This window comes from Manis pentadactyla, chromosome 17, assembly GCF_030020395.1.
Source record: "Manis pentadactyla isolate mManPen7 chromosome 17, mManPen7.hap1, whole genome shotgun sequence".
NCBI classification, from domain to species: Eukaryota; Metazoa; Chordata; class Mammalia; order Pholidota; family Manidae; genus Manis; species Manis pentadactyla.
The window spans coordinates 10,831,497-10,857,372 of record NC_080035.1 but is presented as its reverse complement, the minus strand read 5'-3'; the positions used below and the strand labels follow the sequence as shown (position 1 = coordinate 10,857,372).

General features: G+C 35.7%; 1 protein-coding gene across 4 annotated transcripts in view; it reads left to right on the top strand.

The window, feature by feature from the left end:
• The window catches only part of COG3 (component of oligomeric golgi complex 3), a 141,683-nt gene that overhangs the window by 30,607 nt on the left and 85,200 nt on the right, over positions 1 to 25,876 (top strand). For 2 of the 4 annotated variants that reach the window (XM_057494634.1, XM_036889652.2), the window contains exons 14-20: positions 5,690 to 5,795; positions 9,794 to 9,918; positions 12,552 to 12,641; positions 15,373 to 15,493; positions 17,885 to 17,973; positions 18,083 to 18,217; positions 23,163 to 23,238. In XM_057494634.1, the coding sequence (XP_057350617.1) occupies positions 5,690 to 5,795; positions 9,794 to 9,918; positions 12,552 to 12,641; positions 15,373 to 15,493; positions 17,885 to 17,973; positions 18,083 to 18,217; positions 23,163 to 23,238 (742 nt within the window). The remainder of the gene's footprint in view (positions 1 to 5,689; positions 5,796 to 9,793; positions 9,919 to 12,551; positions 12,642 to 15,372; positions 15,494 to 17,884; positions 17,974 to 18,082; positions 18,218 to 23,162; positions 23,239 to 25,876) is intronic. The other 2 variants (XM_057494635.1, XR_008994598.1) reach the window with 2 other exon arrangements.

The window sequence follows — 25,876 nt, the reverse complement described above, 5'->3', positions numbered from 1 at the left end:
TTCCTGTCTGTTCTGTATAAACAAAGGTTAAATATATATCAGTAACTTTGAAAAATTATTTTTCAATAATCCAAGAAGTGTTAGCAAGTATTTTAAAATTAAGGTAAGTAGTTTTTTTCTTCTATTCATTGTAAGACTGATAATGCATGCAGTTTTATATTTTCCTTGCAAAAAATAGGCACCTGCATCACTATTTTCTTATACCTGTAGGAGTGTACTAATTCTTACCATTTGAGTTCTTATTATCTGTACATAACATTAGTACATGTAAAATTGGAGATTAGATTAGTTACAATATATTTGTGTATCTTGGATCACTTTACCTGTATTTCCATTGCATATGATTTTCGCTGCCATTTATAAATGTTTGCTTGTGATTTAAAAACAGTTTTAGTATAATCAGTGCATATATACAATCTACATTTTTGGAAATTTAAATATTCCAGCTCATTTTCTTTTCACTCTAAGTAAAATATGTATAATTACTAACTCAATGACTTTGTTAATATAATGAAATTAACACATTTTAAAAGACATCATATATAAGATTGCTTTGCTAGGTACTGGTAAAAGATAAGACATTTAAGACATAAGATACTTAAGGGTCTTACCATCATCTTAGGGAAAAAAACAAAATTTTGAGATAAATTAGAATAAAGGATTCACATGGCAGTTTAAGGCACCAGATAAGATGTCGTAAGACTACATCAATTCTCAATACAGACCAAATTCCAGTAATTAAGAGGAGATAGAGAACATTTTGTGTTGGTCAAGAAAGGTTTGAAATGATGAACTTCTGGTGTGGTTTTGATTAACAAGACCTCATATTATCAGTAAGAAGCGATTTTTCAAAAACATAGTCATTTTATAACATAAAAAACGTCAGAAGTACTTAACCTCATCTCCCTTGTATTCTTTTTTTTTCTAATTCATTTTATTATCATTCATCTACAATTACATGAAGAACATTATGGTTACTAGGCTCCCCCTTCACCAAGTCCCTCCCCACAAACCCCATTACAGTCACCGTCCATCAGCGTAGCAAGATGCCGTAGACTCACCACTTGTCTTCGCTGTGCTGCACATCCCTCCCTACGCCCTCCCCCACATTATACATGCCAATCATAAGGCCCGCTTTCTTTTTCCCTGCCCTTATCCCTCCCTTCCCATCCCTCCTGCCCAGTCCCTTTCCCTTTGGTAACCGTTAGTCCATTCTTGGGTTCTGTGATTCTGCTGCTGTTTTGTTCCTTCAGTTTTTCTTTGTTTTTATACTCTACATATGAGTGAAATCATTTGGTACTTATCTTTCTCCGCCTGGCTTATTTCACTGAGCATAATACCCTCTAGCTCCATCTATGTTGTTGCAAATGGTAGGATTTGTTTTCTTCTTATGGCTGAATGCAATATTCCACTGTGTATATGTACCACATCTTCTTTATCCATTCATCTATTCATGGACACTTAGGTTGCTTCCATTTCTTGGCTATTGTAAATAATGCTGCGATAAACATAGGGTGCATCTGTCTTTTTCAAACTGGGCTGCTGCATTCTTAGGGTAAATTCCTAGAAGTGGAATTCCTGGGTCAAATGGCATTTCTATTTTGAGCTTTTTAGGAACCTTCATACTGCTTTCCACAATCGTTGAACTAATTTGCATTCCCACCAGCAGTGAAGGAGGGTTCCCCTTTCTCCGCAATCTTGCCAACATTTGTTGTTGTTTGTCTTTTGGATGGTGGTGATCCTTACTGGTGTGAGGTGATATCTCATTGTGATTTTAATTTGCATTTCTCTGATGATTAGCGATGTGGAGCATCTTTTCATGTGTCTGTTGGCCATCTGAATTTCTTCTTTGGAGAACTGTCTATTCAGCTCCTCTGCCCATTTTTTAATTGGATTGTTCACTTTTTGTTTGTTGAGGTGCATGAGCTCTTTATATATTTTGCATGTCAACCCTTTATCGGATCTGTCATTTATTAATATATTCTCCCATACTGTAGGGTACCTTTTTGTTTTATTGATGGTGTTCTTTGCTGTACAGAAGCTTTTCAGTATGATATAGTCCCACTTGTTCATTTTTGCTTTTGTTTCCCTTGCCCGGGGAGATATGTTCATGAAGAAGTAGCTCATGTTTATGTCCAAGAGATTTTTGCCTATGTTTTTTTTTAAGAGTTTTATGGTTTCATGACTTACATTCAGGTCTTTGATCCATTTCGAATTTACTTTTGTGTATGGGGTTAGACAGTGATCCATGTACATGTCCAGTTTTGCCTTCTGTTGAAGAGACTGTCATTTCCCCATTGTATGTCCATGGCTCCTTTATCATATATTAATTGACCGTATATGTTTGGGTTAATATCTGGGCTCTCTATTCTGTTCCACTGGTCTGCAGCTCTGTTCTTGTGCCAGTACCAAAGTGTCTTGATTACTATGGCTTTGTAGTAGAGCTTGAAGTTGGGGAGCGAGATCCCCCCCACTTTATTCTTGCTTCTCAGGATTGCTTTGACTATTTGGGGTCTTTGGTGTTTCCATATGAATTTTTGAACTATGTTCTAGTTCGTTGAAGAATGTTGCTGCTAATTTGATAGGGATTGCATCAAATCTGTATATTGCTTTGGGCAGGATGGCCATTTTGACAATATTAATTCTTCCTAGCCAAGAGCATGGGATGAGTTTCCATTTGTTAGTGTCCTCTTTAATTTCTCTTAAGAGTGTCTTATAGTTTTCAGGGTATAGGTCTTTCACTTCCTTGGTAAGGTTTATTCCTAAGTATTTTATTCTTTTTGATGCAGTTGTGAATGGAATTGTTTTCCTGATTTCTCTTTCTATTAGTTCATTGTTAGTGTATAGGAAAGCCACAGATTTCTGTGTGTTAATTTTGTATCCTGCAACTTTGCTGTATTCTGTACTTTTTATTCTTTCTGATGATGCTAGAATAAATGGAACTATTTTCTTAATTCAGATTTTAATTGTTTGTTATAAGTGTATGAAATATATTTGGTTTTTATATATTAATCCTATGTTCTGCAACCTTGCTGGACTACTATTAGTTTTTTAGTGGCTTCCTTAGAATTTTATATCGATCACATTATTCACTGATGCCTTTTATGTCTTTCTCTTGCCTAATTGCACTGGCTAGAACTTCCATTATAATGTTGAATACGAGTGGTGAGAAGAGACATCCTTGTCTTATTTCTGATCTTAAGGTAAAGCATTCAGTAATTGTGGGTTTTTATGTGCCTTTTATTAGGTTGAGGAAGTTCTCATCTATTCATAGTTTTTTGATTTTTATTTATCATGAAAGGGTGTTGGTTTTTATCATATGCTTTTTCTGCATCTATTGGGATGACCTGGTTTTTTTTTCATTTTATTCTGTTAATAGATTAATCCATTTTTCGAAGTTATAAACAACCTTCTATTCCTAGGATAAATCCCATTTGTTGTGGTGTATAATTTATTTTATATGTTTCTGGATTTGGCTTGTTAGTATTTTGTTGAAATTTTTTGGATCCATATTCATAAGAAATTCTCTTTTCTCTTGGTATCTGGTTTTGATATCAGGGTAATGCTGCTTTATGAAATGAGAGAGGTTCCCTCTTTTATTTTAAGGAGGGGAAATGTTTGTGAAGAATACTGGTGTCAATTCTTTAAAATATTTGGTGGAATTCAAAATAGTGTTAAAGTAGTCTGGGCCTAGAATTTTCCTTGTGGGTAGTATTTTTATTGTCAATTCAGTCTTTTCACTTGTTACAGGTCTATTAGATTGTTTCTTCTTGAGTCACTTTCAGTAGTTTGTGTCTTATTAGGAATGTTTCCAGTTCATCTGAGTTATATGATTTGTTGGCATACAATTATTTATCATTATTACATTTACATTTTCTATTTTTATAAGGTCAGTATTAATGTTCCCTCTTTCATATGTAATTCCAGTGATGTGAGTCTTCTCTCTTTTTATCTTGGTTAATCTAGACTTCTTACAGAAAATGATCCAGGCACAAAACTTTTAAATTCCTTGCCCTAGATCTAGAGTTGCTGTTTCTCCAAGAGGCTTTGGATCCTTTAAGGGGGAGGAGAGTGGTATTTAGAAACCAAGATCTGAGAATTAGGTGTTTGAAAGTTAGCAGTGGATGACACTACTTCTAAACCCTTTTAAAGGCCAGAGGTAGAAAATGTATTTTTTTTTAATTTTATGATTGTTATACTGAAGCCTCCAATTTAAATTCACTTCTGTAGGGTTCTTCTTGATATTCTGCCATTCCATATTTATATTTCTCTTCTCTTACAAAATAAACCTTGGCTTCTAGCACCTTCCATGTATTTACTCATTTTTTCAGGTTACAACAAAATACACAAAAATAGTTTCAGGATTACACCACCAACATCAGAACTAACAACAAGCTTACCAAATTCAAGACTTTGCATTTCTTTATATCCTTAGAACATATCTTAATATATACTTTCAGATTATTGTCAAGTTTAGGCCATTGATTCTAACTATAGATCTGAACATTTTGACCTAAGGAAATCTCTCTAGCTTAGAGATTTTGCCCATGTAAGGTTTCCATTTGCATGGTATAGGGGGAAATGTAAAGTCAGACTGATCTAGGTTCAAATCCTAGCTCTGTCAGTTAGTAGCTATTACTCAGCTTCCATTAATATGTTTCATAATTTGTGCAATAGGAATAACAGTACTGGCCATGGCGGATTGTTGTGAAAATTGAGATAATGTCTGCAAAGCACTTACCTGTTAATCATATGATAGACAGTGGTTGTTATTGTTTAGCCCTTGAAATATTTAAAAACATGATATTTGACTATTTTTAATTAATTAATTAATTAAAGTAATGAGTGAAATATCTGACTCATCAGTTAAATTTATTTTTATTTTTAATTTTTTCAGCTTTATTGAGATCTAATTGACATATAATATTGTGCAGTATGTCACAAGGTTAAGTATAATGTAATGATTTGATATATGTATATGTTGTGAAATGTTTGCCACAGGTTAGTTAATACATCCATCACCTCACATAGTGCCAATTTGAGTGTGTGTTTGGTGAGAACTCTTAACATCTATTTTCTTGGCAACTTTTCAAATATGTGATACAGCCACCATGCTGTATACTAGACTGGGCAGAACTTACTCATTTTGTAACCTGAAGTTGGTACCCTTTGACCACCTTCATCCATTATCCCCACCTCTCATCCCCCACCCCATCCCTTGGCAACCACCAGTCTGTTTCAAAAAATAGCATATTGTACCTCTTCTCACTTAAAGAGAAAACCTGTTGATTGGATTGGCCAGTTACTTGATGAAGGCATTTCTGAAATTTAGAATGTATCCAATCTTGAATTTGAATACTTTGTTTCTAAATATAAAGTTGAAAATTAAGCTTTTTACATGAGCCTTGTATATTTAATTCTTCAGCAGATACCTTATGATAGTTCTGAAACTAGTGGTTCAGAAAAGACTATATATATGTATGTATTTATGAGAATATAGACACTCTGTACTAATTTAACTTTTTGCATTAAATTATGTGTTGTTTGCCATAGTTCCCCTTTATTAGTCCATTTATATATTTATTAGTTGATTTTTTCTTTTTTTTTTTACTTGATAGAAATATGTGTTCATATTGCCAAACACAGCTGAAAACAACACTTTAATGGTCCTTCTGATTTCTCTATACAGCAAATTGCACAGAGTTTAAAAGATGAACAGAAGAAGGTGCCTTTAGAAGCTTCATTTTCAGATGTCCAGTTAGAAGAAGTAGAGTCTAATAATCTAATAAAATCTGGTATGTTATGATGTTTTAACTTCCAACTTTTATTCATTCATTTATTAAACATTTATTGAGGACTTATGTCCCAGGCATGAAAAACATGCCTTTGAGGAGCCCACACTTTAGGGAGGGGAGATTGACAAGCCACAGATGTAATTCAGTGGTATCATGCTAAAGATATGCTCAGGGCACTCTTGGAGGGAGAAGGGCAACAAAATTATGAAGGGAGATGAGCTTTGAGTGCAGGAAGGTGAGTTCACTGAGAAGTGTGGGTCTGTAAACTGTAGTATTTATAGAGATGAGTATGAGAGAGCCAGGAGAAATAAGTTGTTTTAAGATAGATAAAAGAGCATGGAGGAAGGCATGCAGGAATGGAAGACCATGATGCTTTGGGGTAGTCAAGTGGTTTGGTATGTTTGGATATAGGTTATGTAGGGAAGGATCAGGTCAGACAGGCCAGATTGTGATAGATGTCAGGTGAAGGTCTCATGAACTTTGAACTTTTAGCTAATATAGTGTATAGGCATAACTGTACCACCAGATTTGCATTTTGTAAATGTATTAAGTGGTTGGGGCCAGGGTAAAATATTGATAGAAAAGTATGGAATAGATTGGACTAGGGTGCTTGTTATGTAAGGAACAGAATTGTCCAAGAAGCACCCTGGGTACTCACAAGTTACCTAGACAGCAAGCTGGATGGGAAGTAGGGCATCCCTTCCATTCACCTGACAGCTGTAAGGTAGACACCAAAGCTCAGCTCCTCATGGGACCAGCAGAGAGTAGGAGTTCCTGACAGTGGCAGCTTGAAGAGCCCCAGCTGCTCCTAACCATCAGGTTTAGGGCATCATCAGGTATTCTGAGTCAACTCTATGAACAGTTGATACCCTAATTCAGACTGCTGATCAGCCTGGGTCTTCCCTGCCTGACAAAACCAATTGATCACTCTTGCCCAATAGGAAGAGAGACCCTCAGGGGAAAATTTCTTTCTCTGAAATAGAACCCATGCCTCCTAGTATAACTTTTGGTCTTCGTACATACCTTGTTTCTGGTAAAAACCTCTTCAAGAATTATTGGAGAAACTAGGGTACATTTCTGTCTTGCCAACCCTGGTCTTGTGCATTTTCCCTTTCCCCCGGTAAAGGCTGTCCTTACAATAAGGTATTGTTGGCAGAGCTGTAGAGCCTGGTGAGGAGGTTGTTGTGGTTTTCCGTTTGAAAGATAAAGGTAGTTTGAACCAGGGCATTGATGGGGGGAATGGAGAGAAGTGTATAGATGAGTGATATGCTTAGAAGTTTGAATCTATAAACTTGACACACTAGATGTGGCAACTGAGGAAGACTGTGCATGTGGCACAACTGAGAGGATCTGTATCACATGGCTCTAGAGCTTTACTGCCCAACACAGTAGCCACCTGCCTTGAGCATGTGAAATGTGGCAAGTCTGAATATGCCATGAGTATGTAAATATCAAATTTTTTGAAGACTGATTGTGAAATGAAGAATGGAAAATGCCCTATTAGTAATGTCTCTGTTGATTATATGATGATGATGTATTGGATATATTGGAATAAAAAATATTAAATTACTTTCACTTCTTTTTATCTATTTCTTTTAATATGGCATTTTATTGTGTCACTTTTATGGCTCACATTACATTTCTGTTGGACAGTACTGCTCTAGAGCTGTAAAGAAGAGGATTGACTGGTTTGGAGATAAGGATTGTGGAGCAGTTGATGCTTTGGGCTCGTGTGAGATGGGAGAATAGAGCGGTAATAGCAGAAATCTGAGGAGAGAACCTTAGCAGATGCTGACGTTAAGGAGAAAATTGAGGTAGAGGGGTATCCTTGGCCAGCTGAGAAAGAACAGCCAGAGAGATCAGAAGCAAGCAAGGGGATGGGGTGTGATTGAAGTCAAAGGAGAAGGGATTGGCAGTGTAGCTTGAGTAAACAGGTGAGAAATAGGAAATCACAAAGGTATTGTGGTCAGAGTGTGGCATGCTAAGATTTAATAATTAAGAGGTGGAATAGTTTGGAGTAATAAGAAAGCCTTTAGAAAGTAATTCTGAAAGAAAGTCATAAGAAAATCTTTGGGGTTGGGGGTGCAGGGATTGAAGTGAAGGTTTTTGGAATTGAGAAGGTCAAGGACAACCATATAGTCACCCTGTGGTTATTGATTTACTCAGTGTGAATGATGATAGAATTTGGAATGGAAAGCAAGACTGCGTCAGTTGGCAAGAGGATCAAAAAATGAAGAGTATAATCTTTTATATAATCTGGTTCTGTGGTGTGTTGGAAGTGAGAATATGAGAAGCCTCCAAAGTGAGGGCTTTAAGTGACATGGTATTCATAAGGTAGAAGCAAATGTTAGGGCTAATGGTGGAGGAACCATCCTGTGAGGAGGCCAATTATCAGTATCTTCAAAAGCACAGGCTCTATTCTGTTCATAGGGAAAGTGAGAGGAGTGTGAGGCTCAAGAGGGTGGAGGAAGAAGACAACAGGAGGCCGAGGGAGAGGCCCTGGTATTGGCCTTGCTCAGCTCTTAAGAAGAGGCAGCTAGTAGGCACTTACTTTGAATGGCCTGCTATGTAAGTAATCTTCCCCTCAGTTAACTATTATAACTGTTACTCTTTTTCACAAGACAGTGAAAAAATGAGCAAATAAGATGACTTCTGGCTTTAAAGTACTTAAATACATTTGCTTCATTAAACTTGTATTGGGGGGTATTTGGCTCTTTATTTTGAAGGAGGGATCCTGCAGATATTATAATCCTTAGCAGTACTATAGATACTCTATCCCCTAAATATTCTTTGACTTAATTTGTCTAGCTTATTCTTTTTCAGAAACTTCATTTAAAGTAGATATTGTAAAGTAAGGCCATATGGAAGAGCTTTAAAAATTATACAAGTATTACATGCTTTTGGAAAAAAATTAAGCTTGCAGAACTATAATGTGAAGGCACTAACCCTCAACATTCCCTTCTTCCTTTTTCCCCATAAATCTACTCCACAACCTCTAGGCTTCTTTCTAAGCATATGCAAACCTAGCTTTTTAAAAAAAGAATTGAAAAAATTTCAAATACACAAGTAGAATGATACAATGAACAGTGAACACTTGTACCCACTACTTGGCTTCAAGACTGCGTCTTATCACATTATGTATATATGTATTATTTTTTTTGCTAATTATTTTAAAGTAAATTATTTGACCTTTTTGCTACTTCACCCATATGAGTATTTCAGCATATCTCCAAAAAATGACATCTCATATAAACAAATCATTACACTAAAAAATTTAGTAAGGTTTCCCTAATGTCCTGTAATACCCAGTTCACATTTCAGTGTCCTTCTTGTCTCAAAGTGTTATCCTAGCTCTACTTTCATGGTTCATTTGAGAACTCGGGTCTCTTGACCTGCAGGGATTGTGATTTCAACAGTGTCTGCTCAGTCATGCTTCCAACCTGCTCCTCAGCTTGCAACAGTTTCTGACGTGTCTTGAAGGAAGGTGGGCAGCTCTGGTCACTTGGAAATTGGATATACTAAGTGGGCCTGTGAGGCAGCTCAGAGCATGGAAGGCAGGCTGTGGGTAAACCAGCTTTGATCAATCTTCCTGTTTAACACTGCTTTGCTTTCTGGTCACTCCCCTGCCTACTTTGGCTCCCACTTGCTTCCATATGACTATATATATAGATCTCCCTCTTTTAATGGCTGCACAGTATCTGTAATATATGTATATTATTCAGTTATTCAATAAAGATTATTGATCACAGTTTGGGAAAAGCAGTTTGGGTTGAGCATAAATTTGAGGCTGGAATGTGTATATGTATTCATGTGAGTTGTCCCTTAAATCTCACCTGTCACTGATTTAGGGTTCTCATGGCATTCTTAATTCAAGGTGAAAGCTAGAAAAAGATAGGTGCCTCCAGCTATTGATAGTAATGAGAATAGTTTATAGTTCCTATGCAGATAAGACAAACCTCTGCACGTGTGAAATGTGTCTTTTCCATTTGGGTTTTTAGGTTCAACAGACTCTCTTAATCCTAGAGCACAAACCACAATTTCTCCAGCAGATCTTCACGGAATGTGGTATCCTACAGTCCGAAGAACCCTTGTCTGTCTTTCCAAGTTGTACAGATGCATAGATGTATGTGTGTAAATTCTTGTATCTTTACTGTAAATTGCTTGCTATTTCATTAAAAATTTTTTAACTTTAATTTTAAGATCTTTATACAGTATTTTGTTTGGTATTAGATTAGAACGATAGTGATTTTTTTAATTGAAGAATCACTGATACACAATTTTATGTTGGTTCAAATGTACAACACAGTGGTTCAACAATTACCCATATTATTAAATCCTCACTGCCTCTAGTGTGGTTACTATCTATTAATGTTACAAAATCATTGACTATATAGACTAATGTGATTTTTAGATACAGGGATAAGAAGTCAATCTAAGTTAGGGATTCTGAGTGTGAGCATTCTGTAGATCCTTAGAATCCCTTAATGGACCTTGGGGAGTCTGTTAACCCTTGAAACTGTGGGCAAATTGTATGTTTGCATTTGTGTCTTTCTGAGAAGGGCTGTTGTAACTTTTATTGCTTCTCATAGAGGGTCTATGACCACAGATAGTTTAAAACTACTGATTAAGTTATCTATTTTAGTTTATAGTTTTTCTTTGTGCAAAAAGATTGTTATGTCCAGTGTCACATAGATATATTTTTTTATTAAATGCAACTACTTCAGTTTTGTTCTGTACTCAGTGTAAATCACCATCCAGTAGTACTGAGATTACATGTGTTTCTGACCATGGAATAATTTTAGTTATTTGCTGACCAACACCAACTTACACTGTGGATTGATTTTAGGTAACAGAGTTATTTTAGCATTCCAGTTTAATAATATGATTATCAATCCCAGAAAGGTCAGACTTGTCTGCATTTATTTACTGTTAGTGATTTGATGCTAAACCAAAGTTGTTTATAAAATTCAGAGGTTAAACAATTCACTCTTCAAATAAATTTGTTTCAACTTGAACAGCATTTAAAGAGAGAAGTGATTTTAAATACAAGTCATATAATTAATTGTGCAGATGCCACTATAACTTAAGAACATGGTTCAAAAGAGGTACCTTCTCCCACTGTGGGATGCTCCATACTCCGGGGTCCTCAGGGCTGCAGAAATGGTTTTTGTTCTGCGCAGTTGTTTCATTGGTTCAGTAGAGTGCACATTACTTGCATCTATTTTAAACTGCATAGTTACTGGAGTTTGTGCTTGGAGATTTTGAAATTCAATCAGAAAGAGCCTTTTGCCACTTACGGGGCTTTTAGGAATGAGGCCAAATCACCTCTGTGAAGTAGATGTCCCAGCCTTTTTGCCCAGCTGATGAGGTGAAATCTCTTGCAGAGGAAAGTCTGGACATTGGCATCTCTTCTTCCCCAGGCTCCCCAGTATTCAATACAATAGGTGTACTGAATGATAGTATTAGACTGGGGTTCAGAAACCTGCTAGAGTGGAGCCAGATCACAAGGGAAATGTGTAAGGGGGCATAGTCCACATGGAACTCATTGTCTCACAGACTCTAGCAAAGCCTTTTAAGTGCTTAACAGGGATTTTAGCCCAACAGTAAGCCTAAGGATGTCAGTCTGTGTGTTTTTATTTTATGCCATAGGCCTGCCTATTTTTTTTTCCACTTACCTTACATCCAAATTATATCCCTTTCTGTTACCCATCAAAAGTGAGGAAACACCAATCCAATGAAAAGCACATTAAGGCTGAGCATGGGAAATGGAGGGTCTTAGTGTAAGCTGCCCATCTTCAGTCTTCTAAGGCTGGGTCAGTGATGACTTAGCAAGAGGCAGCCTTAATCTCTTCCTATTACAATAGCCTCGTGGGAAACAAGAGAGGGAGCAGTACACAAAGAGAATAATATCAATTATAAAAAGAGAATAATATCAAAAAGTACGAGACCAGGGCTCAGAACTGTGGCCTAATAGTATTTTGCTCATGCTCATCCGTATCAATTCTATCTCTGTGGAATGCAGGTAGAGGAAAAGCAAGGGGACTGACCAACGTGCCACACCTTTGGGAAGAGAAAGAAATGGCACAATTAAGAGTCATACTTCATATAATATTTGTAATCTGATTTTCTTTTCACTTCATTATGTTTTATAAGAATTTACTACCACCTTCAACATTCCTGTATTTCATGTGTAGTATTCTGTAATTTACATTTACTAGTATTTTATTTGTTGGACCCCTCCCCATCATTGAACATTTATTTCCATTTTTTTCTGTTTTAAATAATGTGATGAAGAGCTATGTGCATGAATTTTACAGTATAAAACTGATTAATTACTGATAAGTGACAAAAGTTGGTTTACTGAGGCCTTGCTTTAAAGTTGGTTTTAAATATTTATAAAAGAGCCTAAAACATGAGTTCATATTGGAATGAAGCCTCTATGAAGTCAGAACCACATCTACCTTGTCCAACTGCCACTGTACTCAAACACCATGCACAGAGCCTAGCATGAACTAAGTGCTAAGGAAATATTGTTGAAGGGTCACATCAATGTTTTGCGCAATGAAGATTATTAAACTATGTGTTGGTCTAGAGAGGTTGCATGGGAATAGGAAACTCCAGGAGGAATATTGCCAGTAATCTAAATTAATCCAGCAGATGAGGGCAAGCAAGCATTATTCACTGCATGCACAGCCTAGATTTCCTTTCTCCTGTTGTGAAGCACTGCAAGGTGATGTTTCTCTTTTATTTCACCAGAGGGCAGTGTTCCAAGGATTATCACAGGAAGCCTTGTCTGCCTGCATTCAGTCGTTACTTGGAGCATCTGAGTCTATCAGCAAAAACAAGGTTTGAGGAAATGTTAGGTGAAATTTTGTTGCCTGTAATATATTATGGAACACGGCATTTATTTATAGTCACAGAAATTTAAAGTCATTTTGGCAGTAAGATTTGTTTGCTTAATATGATTTAATTCTGGGGCCCTTTGAGAGAAGCTACTGTTTCATTAGTGCTAAAAAAGACTATGCTGTATAAGAAGAGTGCCAGTTTTGCTCAAGTGCCAAAAAATGATACTTAAGTTATAAATTCCACAGGATAAAGTTTTCTTGTTATATAGAGCCTTAGTACTTGGGGAGGTAGTGACTTCCCTGGAAATGTAGCAATTTACAATCATCCCTACAGTGGTGTTTTAAATAGTTACCTGGCCTTGCTTGGAGGAAATCAGCCAATTTTTATAGAAGGCAATTGTGCCCCGTGGATTACGTGATTAGAAGCAGTTGCTATGACTTCATGACCTAGAGTTGTTATTCAAGAAGGGCTCTGAGGCTGAAGGCTACTCCCAAGTCCCCGAGGATTTTTTTTTAGCAAGTACAGCACAGTTGAAAGTGTTGCTCTGATTAACTCTCCGCTTAAATTACCTTAGGAGAGGGCTCAGAGTGCTGTTTTCCAGCCAAAATTTCTTTGTTGTTTGGAGTGTTCAAATCTTGTAAACCTTTCTGGATTTCCAGATTTACAAACTTCATTTCTAATTTTGAGGCTTTAGATAAAAACAAAACAAAACAAAACATCCCCACAAAAGAATCTGGGACCTTGTTTCTAGGAAAGCTGTGCCTCTGTTACCACTGCATCCTCCCATTCATGGAATGGAGAGTTGAAATGAAATTTTGGTATGGGGACTAGAAGAGGATGGCACGTAAGTGACAGACAGGCAGATTTAAGTTGTAAAAAGTATTTCCAAGTCTGAGCTCTTCACATTTCTTGTAATAGTTGAAATTGGGAAATGTGTCTAATATTAGGGAAATGGTTAAGTGAATTTAGGCAGATTCTATATAGTAGAATATTATACAGTCATTACATTAAAAAGAAATTAAAACCTTAACATTTAACTTAAATATGTTAAGGTAAAAAAAGAAAAGCAGGATACAAATCAGATATACTTTATCACTTTAACAATGTAATGAAAGCATGCATTAAAAAATTTAAGTGAAGGTGTTTAGGTGACTATGGATGATTTTTTTTCTCTACACTTTATTTTTCAGATTTTCTAGAGTTAGCATGTATTTCTTAGATCACCAGGAGGAAAAAATGACTTAATTTAAGAGTTCATATGCTTATGTCCTTATGTACCAGTGTCCTCTTTTTTTAAGCGAAGGAGTGAAGAGGCATTTGATTATTTAGTCTTTTGCTCTCATTGCCTGTAAGGCCATCCTCTTCTATCTAATTCTGTTTCCCACATATTATAAGGGATTTAAGTATGTAAGAGGAACCCCTCAATTTGACAAGCATTTGCTAATTTATTTTCATGGCTGAGTTTGTGTACTTTTGTCCTTAAACTTTTAAAAAAGTGTTCAATAAAAATGATTGCTTAATGTCTTAGAGAATTTTTTAAGACAAGAAATTGTTCTTACATACTTACATTGAGCACCTAGTGTCAAGAAACTCACATGATACTATTTGCTGGATTTAGTGAGTCCAGCTTTAGTAAAGTAGATTAAGTCTGTATTATACTATTTTTGTCTATTTGAGTTACTAGTTCTTTTAAAAATAGACCAAGTGTTCCAAATGTGTAGTGTTCTCTACTTTTCTAATGCTCTGTGTTCCAGGGTGCAAAATGAGTGAGTTTCTATCAAATAAGTCACGCTTATATATTGATTCTGTGTTTATTTAGAATGGGATGGGAGAGAGAGGGGAGTCACTGTGTTTACTAACCCCTGAAGTTTCTGTTGCTTGATGGACAACTTTATTCTTTTCCTAATATAGTATAATTTCATTAGAAATATTTTCAAAGTAAGATTCTGTCTCAAGCATCAAGAAAGAGCAAGTAGCAGCCATGTTCTTAATAATATGAAGACTCTTTTATGAAATGACAACTGTAATTATTCACTGTTTGAGGGTTGGGTCAGAGCTTTGAGAACTAAGCTTGATGAATTGTAAGACTTTTGTGGGTAGGTCTCAGGAGGCAAAAATAAAGACAGTGGCTCTGAGAAGTGCTCTGAGTCAGTGTTCTGTTGGTGGTGGAGTGATCCAAAATGCTAATTCCAAGCCACACTTGAATTTGGAGGCTCCTTTGTACTTTTGTATAAGTAGGAATATTTCTGATACTCTGGGTGTAGAAACCACTTTGACCAGACAGTGAAAGCTATGCTACTGAAGATAAACTGGAAAGTCCTGAGAGATCATAATCATGCTCAGACTTTGACCTTTTCTTTCTTCCTGTTCTGTGCTGATCTTAGACTCTTGGATTTAGATCTCCTCTGTTTTTGTGCCAAGTTAAAATAGATTTGACTTCTCTTTTTAAATGTGTTGCTTTACAGTCTTTTGTCAGATTAACTTTTTTGGATTTATAAAGTAGAGCAGGTGACAATAATTGTAAGAGTTTGAAGCAAGATTTTTCCTGGTCATTCTAATGTGGGTAATATGAAAAGAGTTAATCGCACAATAAAGGAGTATTGGTACCATGAAGTTAGGTTTGGGGCCATAAACCTAGGTAGATATATACTGATTAAGAACATGCATGTTTTATATGCTCATATTTTTATTTAATCTGTGGTAATATCCATTTTTCTGTCTTACAATTTAGACTCAGATTGATGGACAACTTTTCTTAATTAAGCACCTTTTGATTCTTCGTGAACAAATTGCTCCATTTCACACTGAATTCACCATTAAGGAAATTTCCCTGGACCTAAAGAAAACTAGAGGTACTTCATTGTCCTGGCTGGCGCAGTTGGGTTGTATTTGACCTGTCCAAATGTGTCAGCACAGGTTACAGGTTTATTTTATGTTCATCTGCAATTTTTTTGCATGCTGTGCTTGCTAAGCATGTTACTTGTTCATACTAAGCTGAGTTGTCAACATTCTAATTACATCTAACTTGCTGTATTTTCTTTATGAAGGGAACTATATCTGAGCATTTCAATTTGTAATATAGCATTATGTCTTTTAGATTCTGCCACATAATACCATAACCAGTTAAAAAATGAAAAGTTGTATAACTACTTACAGTGTCAGCTAATTGGGATGATTTTAAACACTGAATTGTCAGTTCAAGAAAATTCAGGAAGCCAGCTGGATAAAATGGGATGAGTACTTACCTAAGAGTTGAAAAGAATTGGGTTATGTTCCTGCCCATCATTTCTGGACTCTTGTGTGATCTTGAATGATGTTTTAGCTTCCCTACTCCAAGTAAAATGAGGAGACTCAACTTCTCATGATACCTTCCCCAAGTTATTAAGATCATTAAGAATAAAAATTTATGTTAAAGCTTTGTAAGCTTAAAATGCTTATAAACTTGTAATATTATTAAATCAGCTGGTTCTTAAGTAATGATACAGATAGGGGGTCTTTGAGCTGGAAATAGACATTGAATCATATTGGAAAAGATGATCTCAAGGTTACTCAAGGTTATTCATCCATCCTGACAATCTATCTCTGATTGAATTAACAAGAGATGATTTATAAAAGATCAAAGTAGTTATTTCTAAGATTTTGGTCTTAAGCAGTTAAGGATATACTATAAATTTCCCTTTTTTCTCTTATTTACTTAGAAATTTATCTGAAATTCATCTTTTCTTAATCATTTCTAAGAGAAGTAAGCTCTAATGCCTTCAGCCACTGTTTATGTAATGAATGAAAAATAGTCACTCAACTTATTTTTCATATAATGTGGTTCAGAGAAACTCCAAATATAGGATTTCTAAGGGTAGCAGGTTGCTGGTTCCCTAATAACTGTGCTTATAAAATAAGGGACTTGATTTAACTTACCTGAGAGCCAAAGCATGAGGCATATTAAAGCATACTCTCTTTTCCTAATGCCCTCTCCTTTCTACCACAGATTCTGTTAGAATTTGGATAGTAAGCATAGCTATGTGTTACTCATATACTTTGATTTTTTTTTTTTGAACAGACGTTATTTCTTGGCTTGTGCCTTTTTGGAATGCATATTTTGTTTAGAGCCATTCTCATCAGGTGTCCATCTCCCAACCATTCCAGTTGGTTTCCTCCTTTCCTTTCGATGAGCAGTGTGGGGTCAGTGCTCTAACCTTGAAGATTGCCAGTCCTTACTGGTAATCCTTGCTTTACTGGAGGTGACAGGATAAAGCTGATCTACTTTCTTTCATGTTTGTTTTAATTCATAATTTGTTGCTGCCTGGTTCTTGTATAGATTCACTGTGGTGTGAGAAAATGAAATATCCTACAATTTTGACAATTATTGGTATGAAGTATGTTTTCCCTGAAATATGAAAGTTATGTAATCCTACCGTACAGTGATTTGCTTCTGTTAATTGTAGTCTTTCATATGTCTTGTAGAAAAGACAACAGAAACAAAGAGCCATTCACTAAAGCTTTACTCTGAATACTGAATCTGATAGGTCTTTTTCAGTAAGTTCAGGGTCAAGGCAGTAAGTACTATTGTGGTGTGTACTTGGGAAAACCAGGGTTGGTAGACTTTCATGCTTTGTTTTTCCCCTTTGGCAAAACAAAGCAAAGAAATGGTCTTTTCTGACTGTCCCTTAATACTTACTGTCTTTACATTTAAGCCTCTAATCTCTCATGACTAATTTTATATCTTATTGCATTTGAACATCAATGAGACCTCAGCTTGTACTTTGCATAGATCCTAGTCAGTCTGGAGGTTAAGGGGTAAATTTGTCCTTTTGGTGTTTTCTTTCTGGCTGACACATTAGTTTATTCACTCTGCTTCAAATGAATAAATTTCTGTGCCAGCCAGGATCTTAACAAAAGAAGTTGGGTAAGTATATGAATTTTTCTTTTAAGAAGAGCCTATTTAGCATCATAAAAGTAAAGCAGTGCAATTTTAAGGTATCAGTTACCATTAATCATTTTAAAAATAAGTAGGTAATTAAGATTAATAGTCATTTCATAATTCTGACTTGTAGAAAATAACTATGTGGGATACTGTAGCTATGATTGGCACTAATCTCACCATTTATGGAGGTGAGTTGGTAAAAATGAAATGGCCTTTGCTTTATGGTTCTGAAGAGCTAGTGTATAGTAACAAAATGAAACAGTAACTCAGCTTTTCTCTTGACACTGTACATGTTCATTGGATGAGTAATTTTGTTTCACAGATGCAGCATTTAAAATCCTGAATCCTATGACCGTTCCAAGATTTTTTAGGCTGAATAGCAACAATGCCTTGATAGAGTTCTTGTTGGAGGTGAGAAGGAGTGTGTTTCATTGGTGGTGGGAGATAAATGACATTCTTTACAAGTGTGGTAATTTCTAGGCACATAAAAACAGGAGGAAATTGTCATCTTCTTTTTAAGGGTACTCCTGAGATAAGAGAACATTATCTTGACTCTAAAAAAGATGTAGACCGTCATCTGAAATCAGCCTGTGAGCAGTTTATTCAGCAGCAGACCAAGCTGTTCGTAGAGCAGCTGGAGGAGTTCATGACAAAGGTATAGACCTTGGTGCATATTTGCTAAAGTAATATTGAATTCTTCCCTAGATATCCTTTTAGATTATCCTCTTGTGAAAACTCTGGCGGTATGAGATAGTAAGCCCAGGACTTAATGGTTCGATCATGGAAATTATTGCCTTCTATCATGGCAGCTTTTTGATTTGGACTTTTAGATATGCTTGCAGAGTTTTAAGTTTTTAAGAGGAAGAGTGCAAATATTGCAAAGCTGGTTATAGCAGAGCTCTGGTTAGCAATGTTCTGTTTATCCACATTATAAGTATTGACATGTGGTCAGGGACTCTCACTTTTCCCGGATTAAGACCTGCATGGCAGTAATTGGTTCTGTCTGTCAGGGTTTCCTGTTACTTAAATGGATGACTTATTTTCCTCTTTGTTTTACATGCGCTCTCTCTCTTCCATTTTCTATGGCTAATGAGAGTTGAAGATTTTATGTCATTGCATTTTTAATTACTAGATATATGGATTTATGATAATCTGTCTTCTGGCTAAAATGTCTTAACTGGCTAATGACAGCAATGAAAAAGTCAGATGTTGGCCATTTTGACTTTCCTGTTTCAAATGAAGCATTTTTTAAAAAAACTTAAGTGTTGCTACTAAGGACTTTCACCTCATAAAGATGTTTAAAAAGTCTTGAAGTGAACTTTCATTTATTATACCTCTACTGTCTGTCCAGACTTGTATTAGAGAACATTATACAAAGAATAAAAATATGACAGCCCTTTCTCTCCAGTTTAGTCTGAGTCTTAACTGGGAAGACAATATGTACAACCAATAGAGAGCTAAGCAAATTGTCTATTAGTAACCTGCTGCTGGGCCCATCAATGCTTACCTTCCTGAAGTCTGTGATAGTCAAAAGGTAATAGTTTTTCAAAGTAATAATAAATACCACAAAAGCAAATACCAGAATGTTGAAATGGTCAGACTACTCTGTTGCTTATCATTGGCGTGTATTACTTGTTTAGTGGATTTCAGTCCATTCATATCAGGTATTTAGAGTATGTGTCTATATATATTTTTCCCACCACATAGGGGGTGGTGAAAATGTTTCCTACCAGGTTTTGATTAAAAAAAAAAAAATGGTACAAGCACTGATACTTTAATTTATAGATAAATTACAGTAGTTTTTACTGAAATTGTCCTCATGGGGAACCAGTGTGTAGATTGTAGTATGTGTTTTGGGGAGAACATCAATATTAGTCCTGGTAGGAAATACCATAGATGAGTATTTTGCAATGACAGCAACAGATGAATCTGAGATAAGCAAGTTGATTGTTAGGAAATCTAGCATTAAAGGGTCTTTTTTAGAAAAGCATAGTTTCCCTAGCAGTCAAAAGAACGAAAATTCATTGATGTAGTTGTCAAGGTTGGCCTTAGTATAAGTTTGGTAAATCTGGTATAACTCTGTAATTTTACATTTTGGAGGATGCTGGATGCTATCAACATTGTTTTTTAATTAGAGGTTTATATAGCAAATATGTATTCCAAGTCTGAATTATATAATGGCTCTCCATGGACGTGCTATACACCTATACTGCATAGCTGTTCATGCACCTCTTTTTATAATTCCCTCATTGTGGGATTGGTGCTTCTCATTGTCACTGAGAAGTCAGTCCCATGCTCCCTGCTCAGTTTGTGTTGCATTTGCTCAGATCATTCACAGTTGCCTCATTTTTCCTTTTTCAACCCTCGTCCCTGACTGCTCTTCACTGTCCAGTCAAAATATTTAGTAGATACTATAGCTTAGAGGAGTGAGCATCCCTGTTATGTTATACTATTCCAAATTCAGGTTCCTTCTCCTACCCTGTTGGCATAGAGTGGGTCAGAGACAAGGATACACATGCACACACACACTCACAAGTGTGCAGTGTAAGCGCTAGAGTTCACAGATAGGATTGCTGCTTAGAATTTGTGGACCAAACAGTTCTCAGTTTTTACCTGGTAAATTTTACTAGTATTGTAAATAGCAGAGAGAATAAATGATTTTAAAACTTTAAAATGACTTTGATTAAAGGTAAATCGGCAAGTGCAGAGTCTTGTGCCTTCTTTATTATAGTTGGCATTTTATAAGGCAACCAGTGTGATTACAAGAAAAGCAACATCCATAGGTACAGAAAGGAAACATTTTATCTTTCATTTGTATGTTTGCTTGTAGGTCTCAGTATTTACCATTTAGATCTAAGCCTCATCGACAGACTGTTTCTAAGTTTGGATTGATTTTTTAAAATATTTAAGGATGTATGTAATAAAATAAATTGAGTGTAGAGAACATCTTAGGTTGTCAGAAGACTTGTATTTGAGCCTAAAGACTTAGAATGTGGTTTTCTCTTGCACCTGCTATAAATTGGCTTTTTTTGTTTTATAGCTGATTCCTTGGGCTTTCCTTGTTGAGATGCTTCATTGTCATTAAATTTTTATATCCCTGGTACCTGGAATAAATAAAACATCTTCATTTTACAGATAGAGAAACTAAAGTTTTACAGAGTAATGCAGCACATGAGATAAACATTTCGGCAACATCTTAATCTGTCTGGTATAAACATCCTTCCTGACTTTTTGGTATAATTAACAAAATTTCTTGAGAAAAGTCAAGTAAGTTCTAGAAGAACATATATGCTCTATTGCCATATTTCCTGCCCCTTGAAAAATAACATTTTCTTCTAAGTATTTGGCCCTAGGGAATGTAATACTGTTGTGTTGGGTAGAGATTCATATAAAAATTTGGATATTTTTAAATCATATAAAAGATTTAGATATTTTCTGTTAAACTCAAAAACTGTAGATACTTTTTTTGTTCGATTTCATTGGATTGAATTTCATTGTTGAATTTCATTGGACTGAAAAATTGCTTGAAACAAACTCCTAGGGTTTGGAGTGGTCATGGGTATAGTAGAAAGAGCATTGAATTTCAGACTAGGAAAGCTGAACTCTAGACCCCTTCTGCCACTTCCTGACTGAAATGGCAACAAGTCACTTAGCTTCTTCAAGCCTCAGTTTTCTCATCCCTGCAGTGGAGGTAGCTATCGCATCCCTTCTCCCTGCTTAAGGTTATTAATGAGGACCAAGAAAAGCATATATGCAAAAGTACTTTGGAACTCTAAGTACTTCAGAAATGTTATTTGATAGTGAAATTTGCAGTGAAGATTTTACTTTAGCAAAAAATCTGAATGAAAGCATTTTAAAGGAAGTATAATTTCAAGTTTATAGCCAAGTTTTAAAAAGTGTTTCCCCCTTGTGGGGCCAGTTTATGCTAAAAACTCAGACTTATATTTAGCAATATTCATTTTCTTTCAAGCAATTTACTAAAGCATTACAAGTTTATTCCTAATATTCCCTCTTAAGTATTATTTCCTCAGCAAAACTATAATTTAAATTTTATCTTGATATGGTGCATGTAATAGAATTTGACCTATAAATATAATTTATGTTCCCAAGGAGTCAGAACGTAGTGGGAAATCAAGATAGAAAATATGTAAACATGAAGAAGAAGTGTACAGCAGTGTCATCATGAGATGGTGGAATGGGTCTGTGTTCATCTTGTAGGGTTTTTTAAAAAGCTGGGGCTAATTGGGGAAAACTTTTGAAGAAAATGCTCCTTGAGGTTTGACTTAAAAGTATTATCTGGATAGTAAATAGAGATGAATATGCAAGTTTGTATTTGTTTAAATAGAAAAATAATTGTGTACAGCCTAAGTATATATCCTTATGAAAGTGGTTAAATTGGAACAACCAGTGGAATAATAGGTAGCCATTACTATTAAAACATAGCTATTGGTCATGGAAAGATGTCCAGAATTTAGATTTTAGTGGGGAAAAAAGGTTTCAGAGCACTGTGTTCCTCTTTTTATAAGTGTAGACACATTAGAATCTTTATATATTTATGTTGGGAAATATTTGGGATAACATATACTAACCGTGAATATATTTTTCCTTTAGCATTGTCTAATCTATAATCACATGTATGATTTACTTTTAAAAGCTGCATCTTACCATAAAAAATAAAGACATGGAGTTGAGTGGCAGTAAGAAAGGGGTGAATTTTATACATGTGGCAGCATGAGTGAAGGCCTGGAGTAGACCTGAACCTGGTAGAATAGAGGGCGGGAGAGATCCGAGTTAACATTATGTCCTGTTTGTGCCCATCTTCTAAGTATTTGTGTGGCCTTCTTTGACCTAAAGAGCTGGTGGTCACATTTTTCTAATGAAACTATCTAGTGAGGCCACGTGCACAGCCTGGACCTTTGGCACCTTACAGTCCATTAAAGAATGTTTTATGCAGTGTCTGTCCTTCACCCTTCCTAACTACACCTTAGCTCCATCATAACGTACCATCTTAAGAATAGTCTTGTCCAAGCAGCCAAATGTGCTTTTATGGTTTTGTTTTTCTGTCCTGATGTTGAGGATTGAAAAAGAAGATGACTGCAAGGTGGGCATCTAAGTCTTCACCTGTAGCACTGGTTGGTTATGTATGCCTTTTATTACTATTTGAAAATCTTGTTTGTTTTAATTACATTCTCTATGATATAATAAAGAAAAGGACTCCTTAGGTATGTAAAGGAGATTTTGTCCTGCTGGGGTGACATTTTTCTAACATATAAGCAATATTAACGTAATAGTCCATTTAAAAGAGACCTGTTTTGTGCTGACGTACCTCTAGGTCCTGTTTTTGTCTTCCTACCCTGAAACGTTTCAGGTAGAAAGCCTCAGGACATTGTTATGGCTGTTTGCAAGAGAGCACATGCCTTGAAATCACAAAAGAGAGCTAAAATGTTTTGTAAAGGACTGAGATATGATGCATTTTTTTAGGGTTGCAAATTTGATTATTATTATGTCTTGACAGGCTCAAATGGTGTTGTGTATTCTTTGAGAGCAGCACTATAATTTGTCATTAGTGAAATGAAATTTTTTTCTTTCTATTCTACTAGGTCTCAGCATTAAAAACAATGGCCAGTCAGGGAGGACCCAGGTATACTCTTTCACAGCAGCCTTGGGCACAACCAGGTATTCACATGTTATTATTTGGGATTTCTTTTATTAGGATGTTGATTCATTTACATTTATATAGTCCTTGCTCTTGAAGGCCAGGAGTTTTCTACTCCTACTGCTGATTCAGTTAATACAAGACGTGGTTTGTAGCCGACAGGTCTTAATTGGCCAACGCTACTTGCATTTCAGCAAGCATTCCAAGGAAGGAAGAATTAAAACACACATACGCTCAGACATCCAATTAAAAATAAAACTTGGCTTAGAGGGAAAAATTTTGAGTCTGCTGGTTTTTCTGTATACCCTTTTTTCATTGTGTTAGAGCTTTGATGAAAATACTGTATTTGACAGTAGTAAATTTTGGAGAGAATGTTACTTTTTACAAATAGTAAACAAAGAAATGTTGGGCTATTATTTTGTTTCACATTTTATGTAAGCTATCCCCTCTGTTAACGTTTTTTTTACGGTGTTTGAAAAAAAAATTATAAAATTTGGTAGGCGATAACACTGCTGATTGGCAGATATGTTTGAGATTTTGAGGTGTTCCCAATCTTTCTCTTTCAATTTTTTATTTTTGAAGTATCATTGATATACAGCCTTATATTGGTTTCAAATACACAACACAGTGGTTCAACAATTACTCATATTATTAAATCCTTACCCCCTCTAGTGCGGTTACTATCTATCAACATGGAAAGATGTTACAGAATCATTGACCATATTCTCTATGCTGTACTACCTTCCTGTCACCAACTTATATTGTGATTGTTAATTACTGTGCCCCTTTATCCTCCCTCCCCCCACAACCCTGACCCAACCCTCCCCCTTGGTTTACTAGTCACTTCTCAATGTCTGTGAGTCTACTGCTGTTTTGTTCCTTCTGTTTTGATTTGTTTTTATATTCCACAAATAAGTGAAATCATATGGTATTTGTTTTTCTCCTCCTGGTTTATTTCACTGAGCATAATACTCTCTAGATCCATCCATGTTGTTGCAAATGGCAGGATTTCTTTTTTTATGGCTGAATAATGTTCCATTGTGTGTATGTACCATATCTTCTTTATTCATTCATCTATTGATGGACTTACTCTTTCTTAGTATAATATTTTTTTTTCTGCTAGAGGGTTGTAGTTCTTTGTGTGTGTCTTTAGCATTAGATGTTAGACATTTGAAATCACGAGTCAGCATCTTATGGGTTTTATTTTTGGCATATTTTGTAGCATTTTCAGTTGCCATTAAATCAGAATATATCATTTTGTTAGATTGGTATTTCTGGCCATTCTCTGGCCCATATTGTGATAGAGATCTTTTGAAACCCAAAAGGGCAAAATGGCTGAAGAATCAGTGTTTTAATTATGGGTAAGCCGTGTCCATGTTGATAGGGCAACTTTTTGCTCATAGTGAGAGAGATCCAAAGAATGATTCTGGTTCAGTATCCATAAAAAACTGACTGTCTACGAGCCTCTAATTTGGTACAAGGGTTTTAATGTGATTGGCTTTCTGTATTGAAAGAATATTATGTTTATCAGGTATTTATTTCTTTTGGGAAAAAGAATTGAGGCCATTCTAAAATTCTCAGTTATTATAATGCCTCAGGTTAATATGAACTACAACTAAGAAGTTGAAAGAGTAGCTATGTGTCTTATAGGAAGATTTGTAAATGTAGAAAATCATTAATTGTCTTTTTGAAAGAAATACTGGATTTTATTTCAAAAATTCATCATGTTGAACTTTGATGTTAATATAGGTTTGCAATATTTTGCTTTATTGCAAATGAACTTTGTTTGACATGCTGTGGGCCTTTTGTTTACTGTGATGGAGACAGTGAGTGTTCTATTGTTTTTATTATCTTAAACTTCTGTACTGTGTATGAGATTGAAATCTTTGACATTTTACTAAAGGACAGAGAGCATACTTGATGCAGTAGTACATTCTGTCAGAAACAGAAAAACAGATTCTTTCACTGATAATACTGGTGATAATACTAACTTTAGTTGGCCATGGTGGTGACCACCTGTTCTGACCCTTTACAGTGAGGAATAGACTTGTCACTCCATAACTCAGCATGGTTCTAGAAGGAATTCCGGTCATCATTGGATTAATTAGGCCTTGGCTCAAGGTTTCAGTGATTTATAGGGCTTATTTAGAAATAGAAGCTGATTTTAGCTTGAATGTTTATGTAAGTGAAACTCTTGGGTGTAATAATCTTTCTGAAAATATGTAGATACCAACTGATGGGCACAGGTGTATTTAGTACAGCTAACCCCAAAGAGTTCATGCATAATTAATGTATTTTTCTTTCCTCTTCGAAAAGATCCTCTTTCACTCAAAATAGGGCTGTCATTTCCTCCAGGAGAATCCTAATAGAGCTCCCAGCTTTAGCCGTATTGCGCTCTTAAGCACTGCTAGAGAAGTCATTAGTAAAGCAGGAGTAGATGACAGGAAACTGACCAAAGGAGAGATTGAAATAGGCCTTGCTCTTTTGTCATTTAGCCTGTTTGTGTGTAAGGCAGTGACATTTCAGTTTACTTGGTTATTGTATCTTCTGTCTTGTTCAGCCACACAGACTTGCTTTTTCTTGATCTGTAATACAGGAAACTCGCACTTAAAGTCAAAGAGAGATTTGGGGGCCATTGGGGTGGGAGCCTCAAGAACA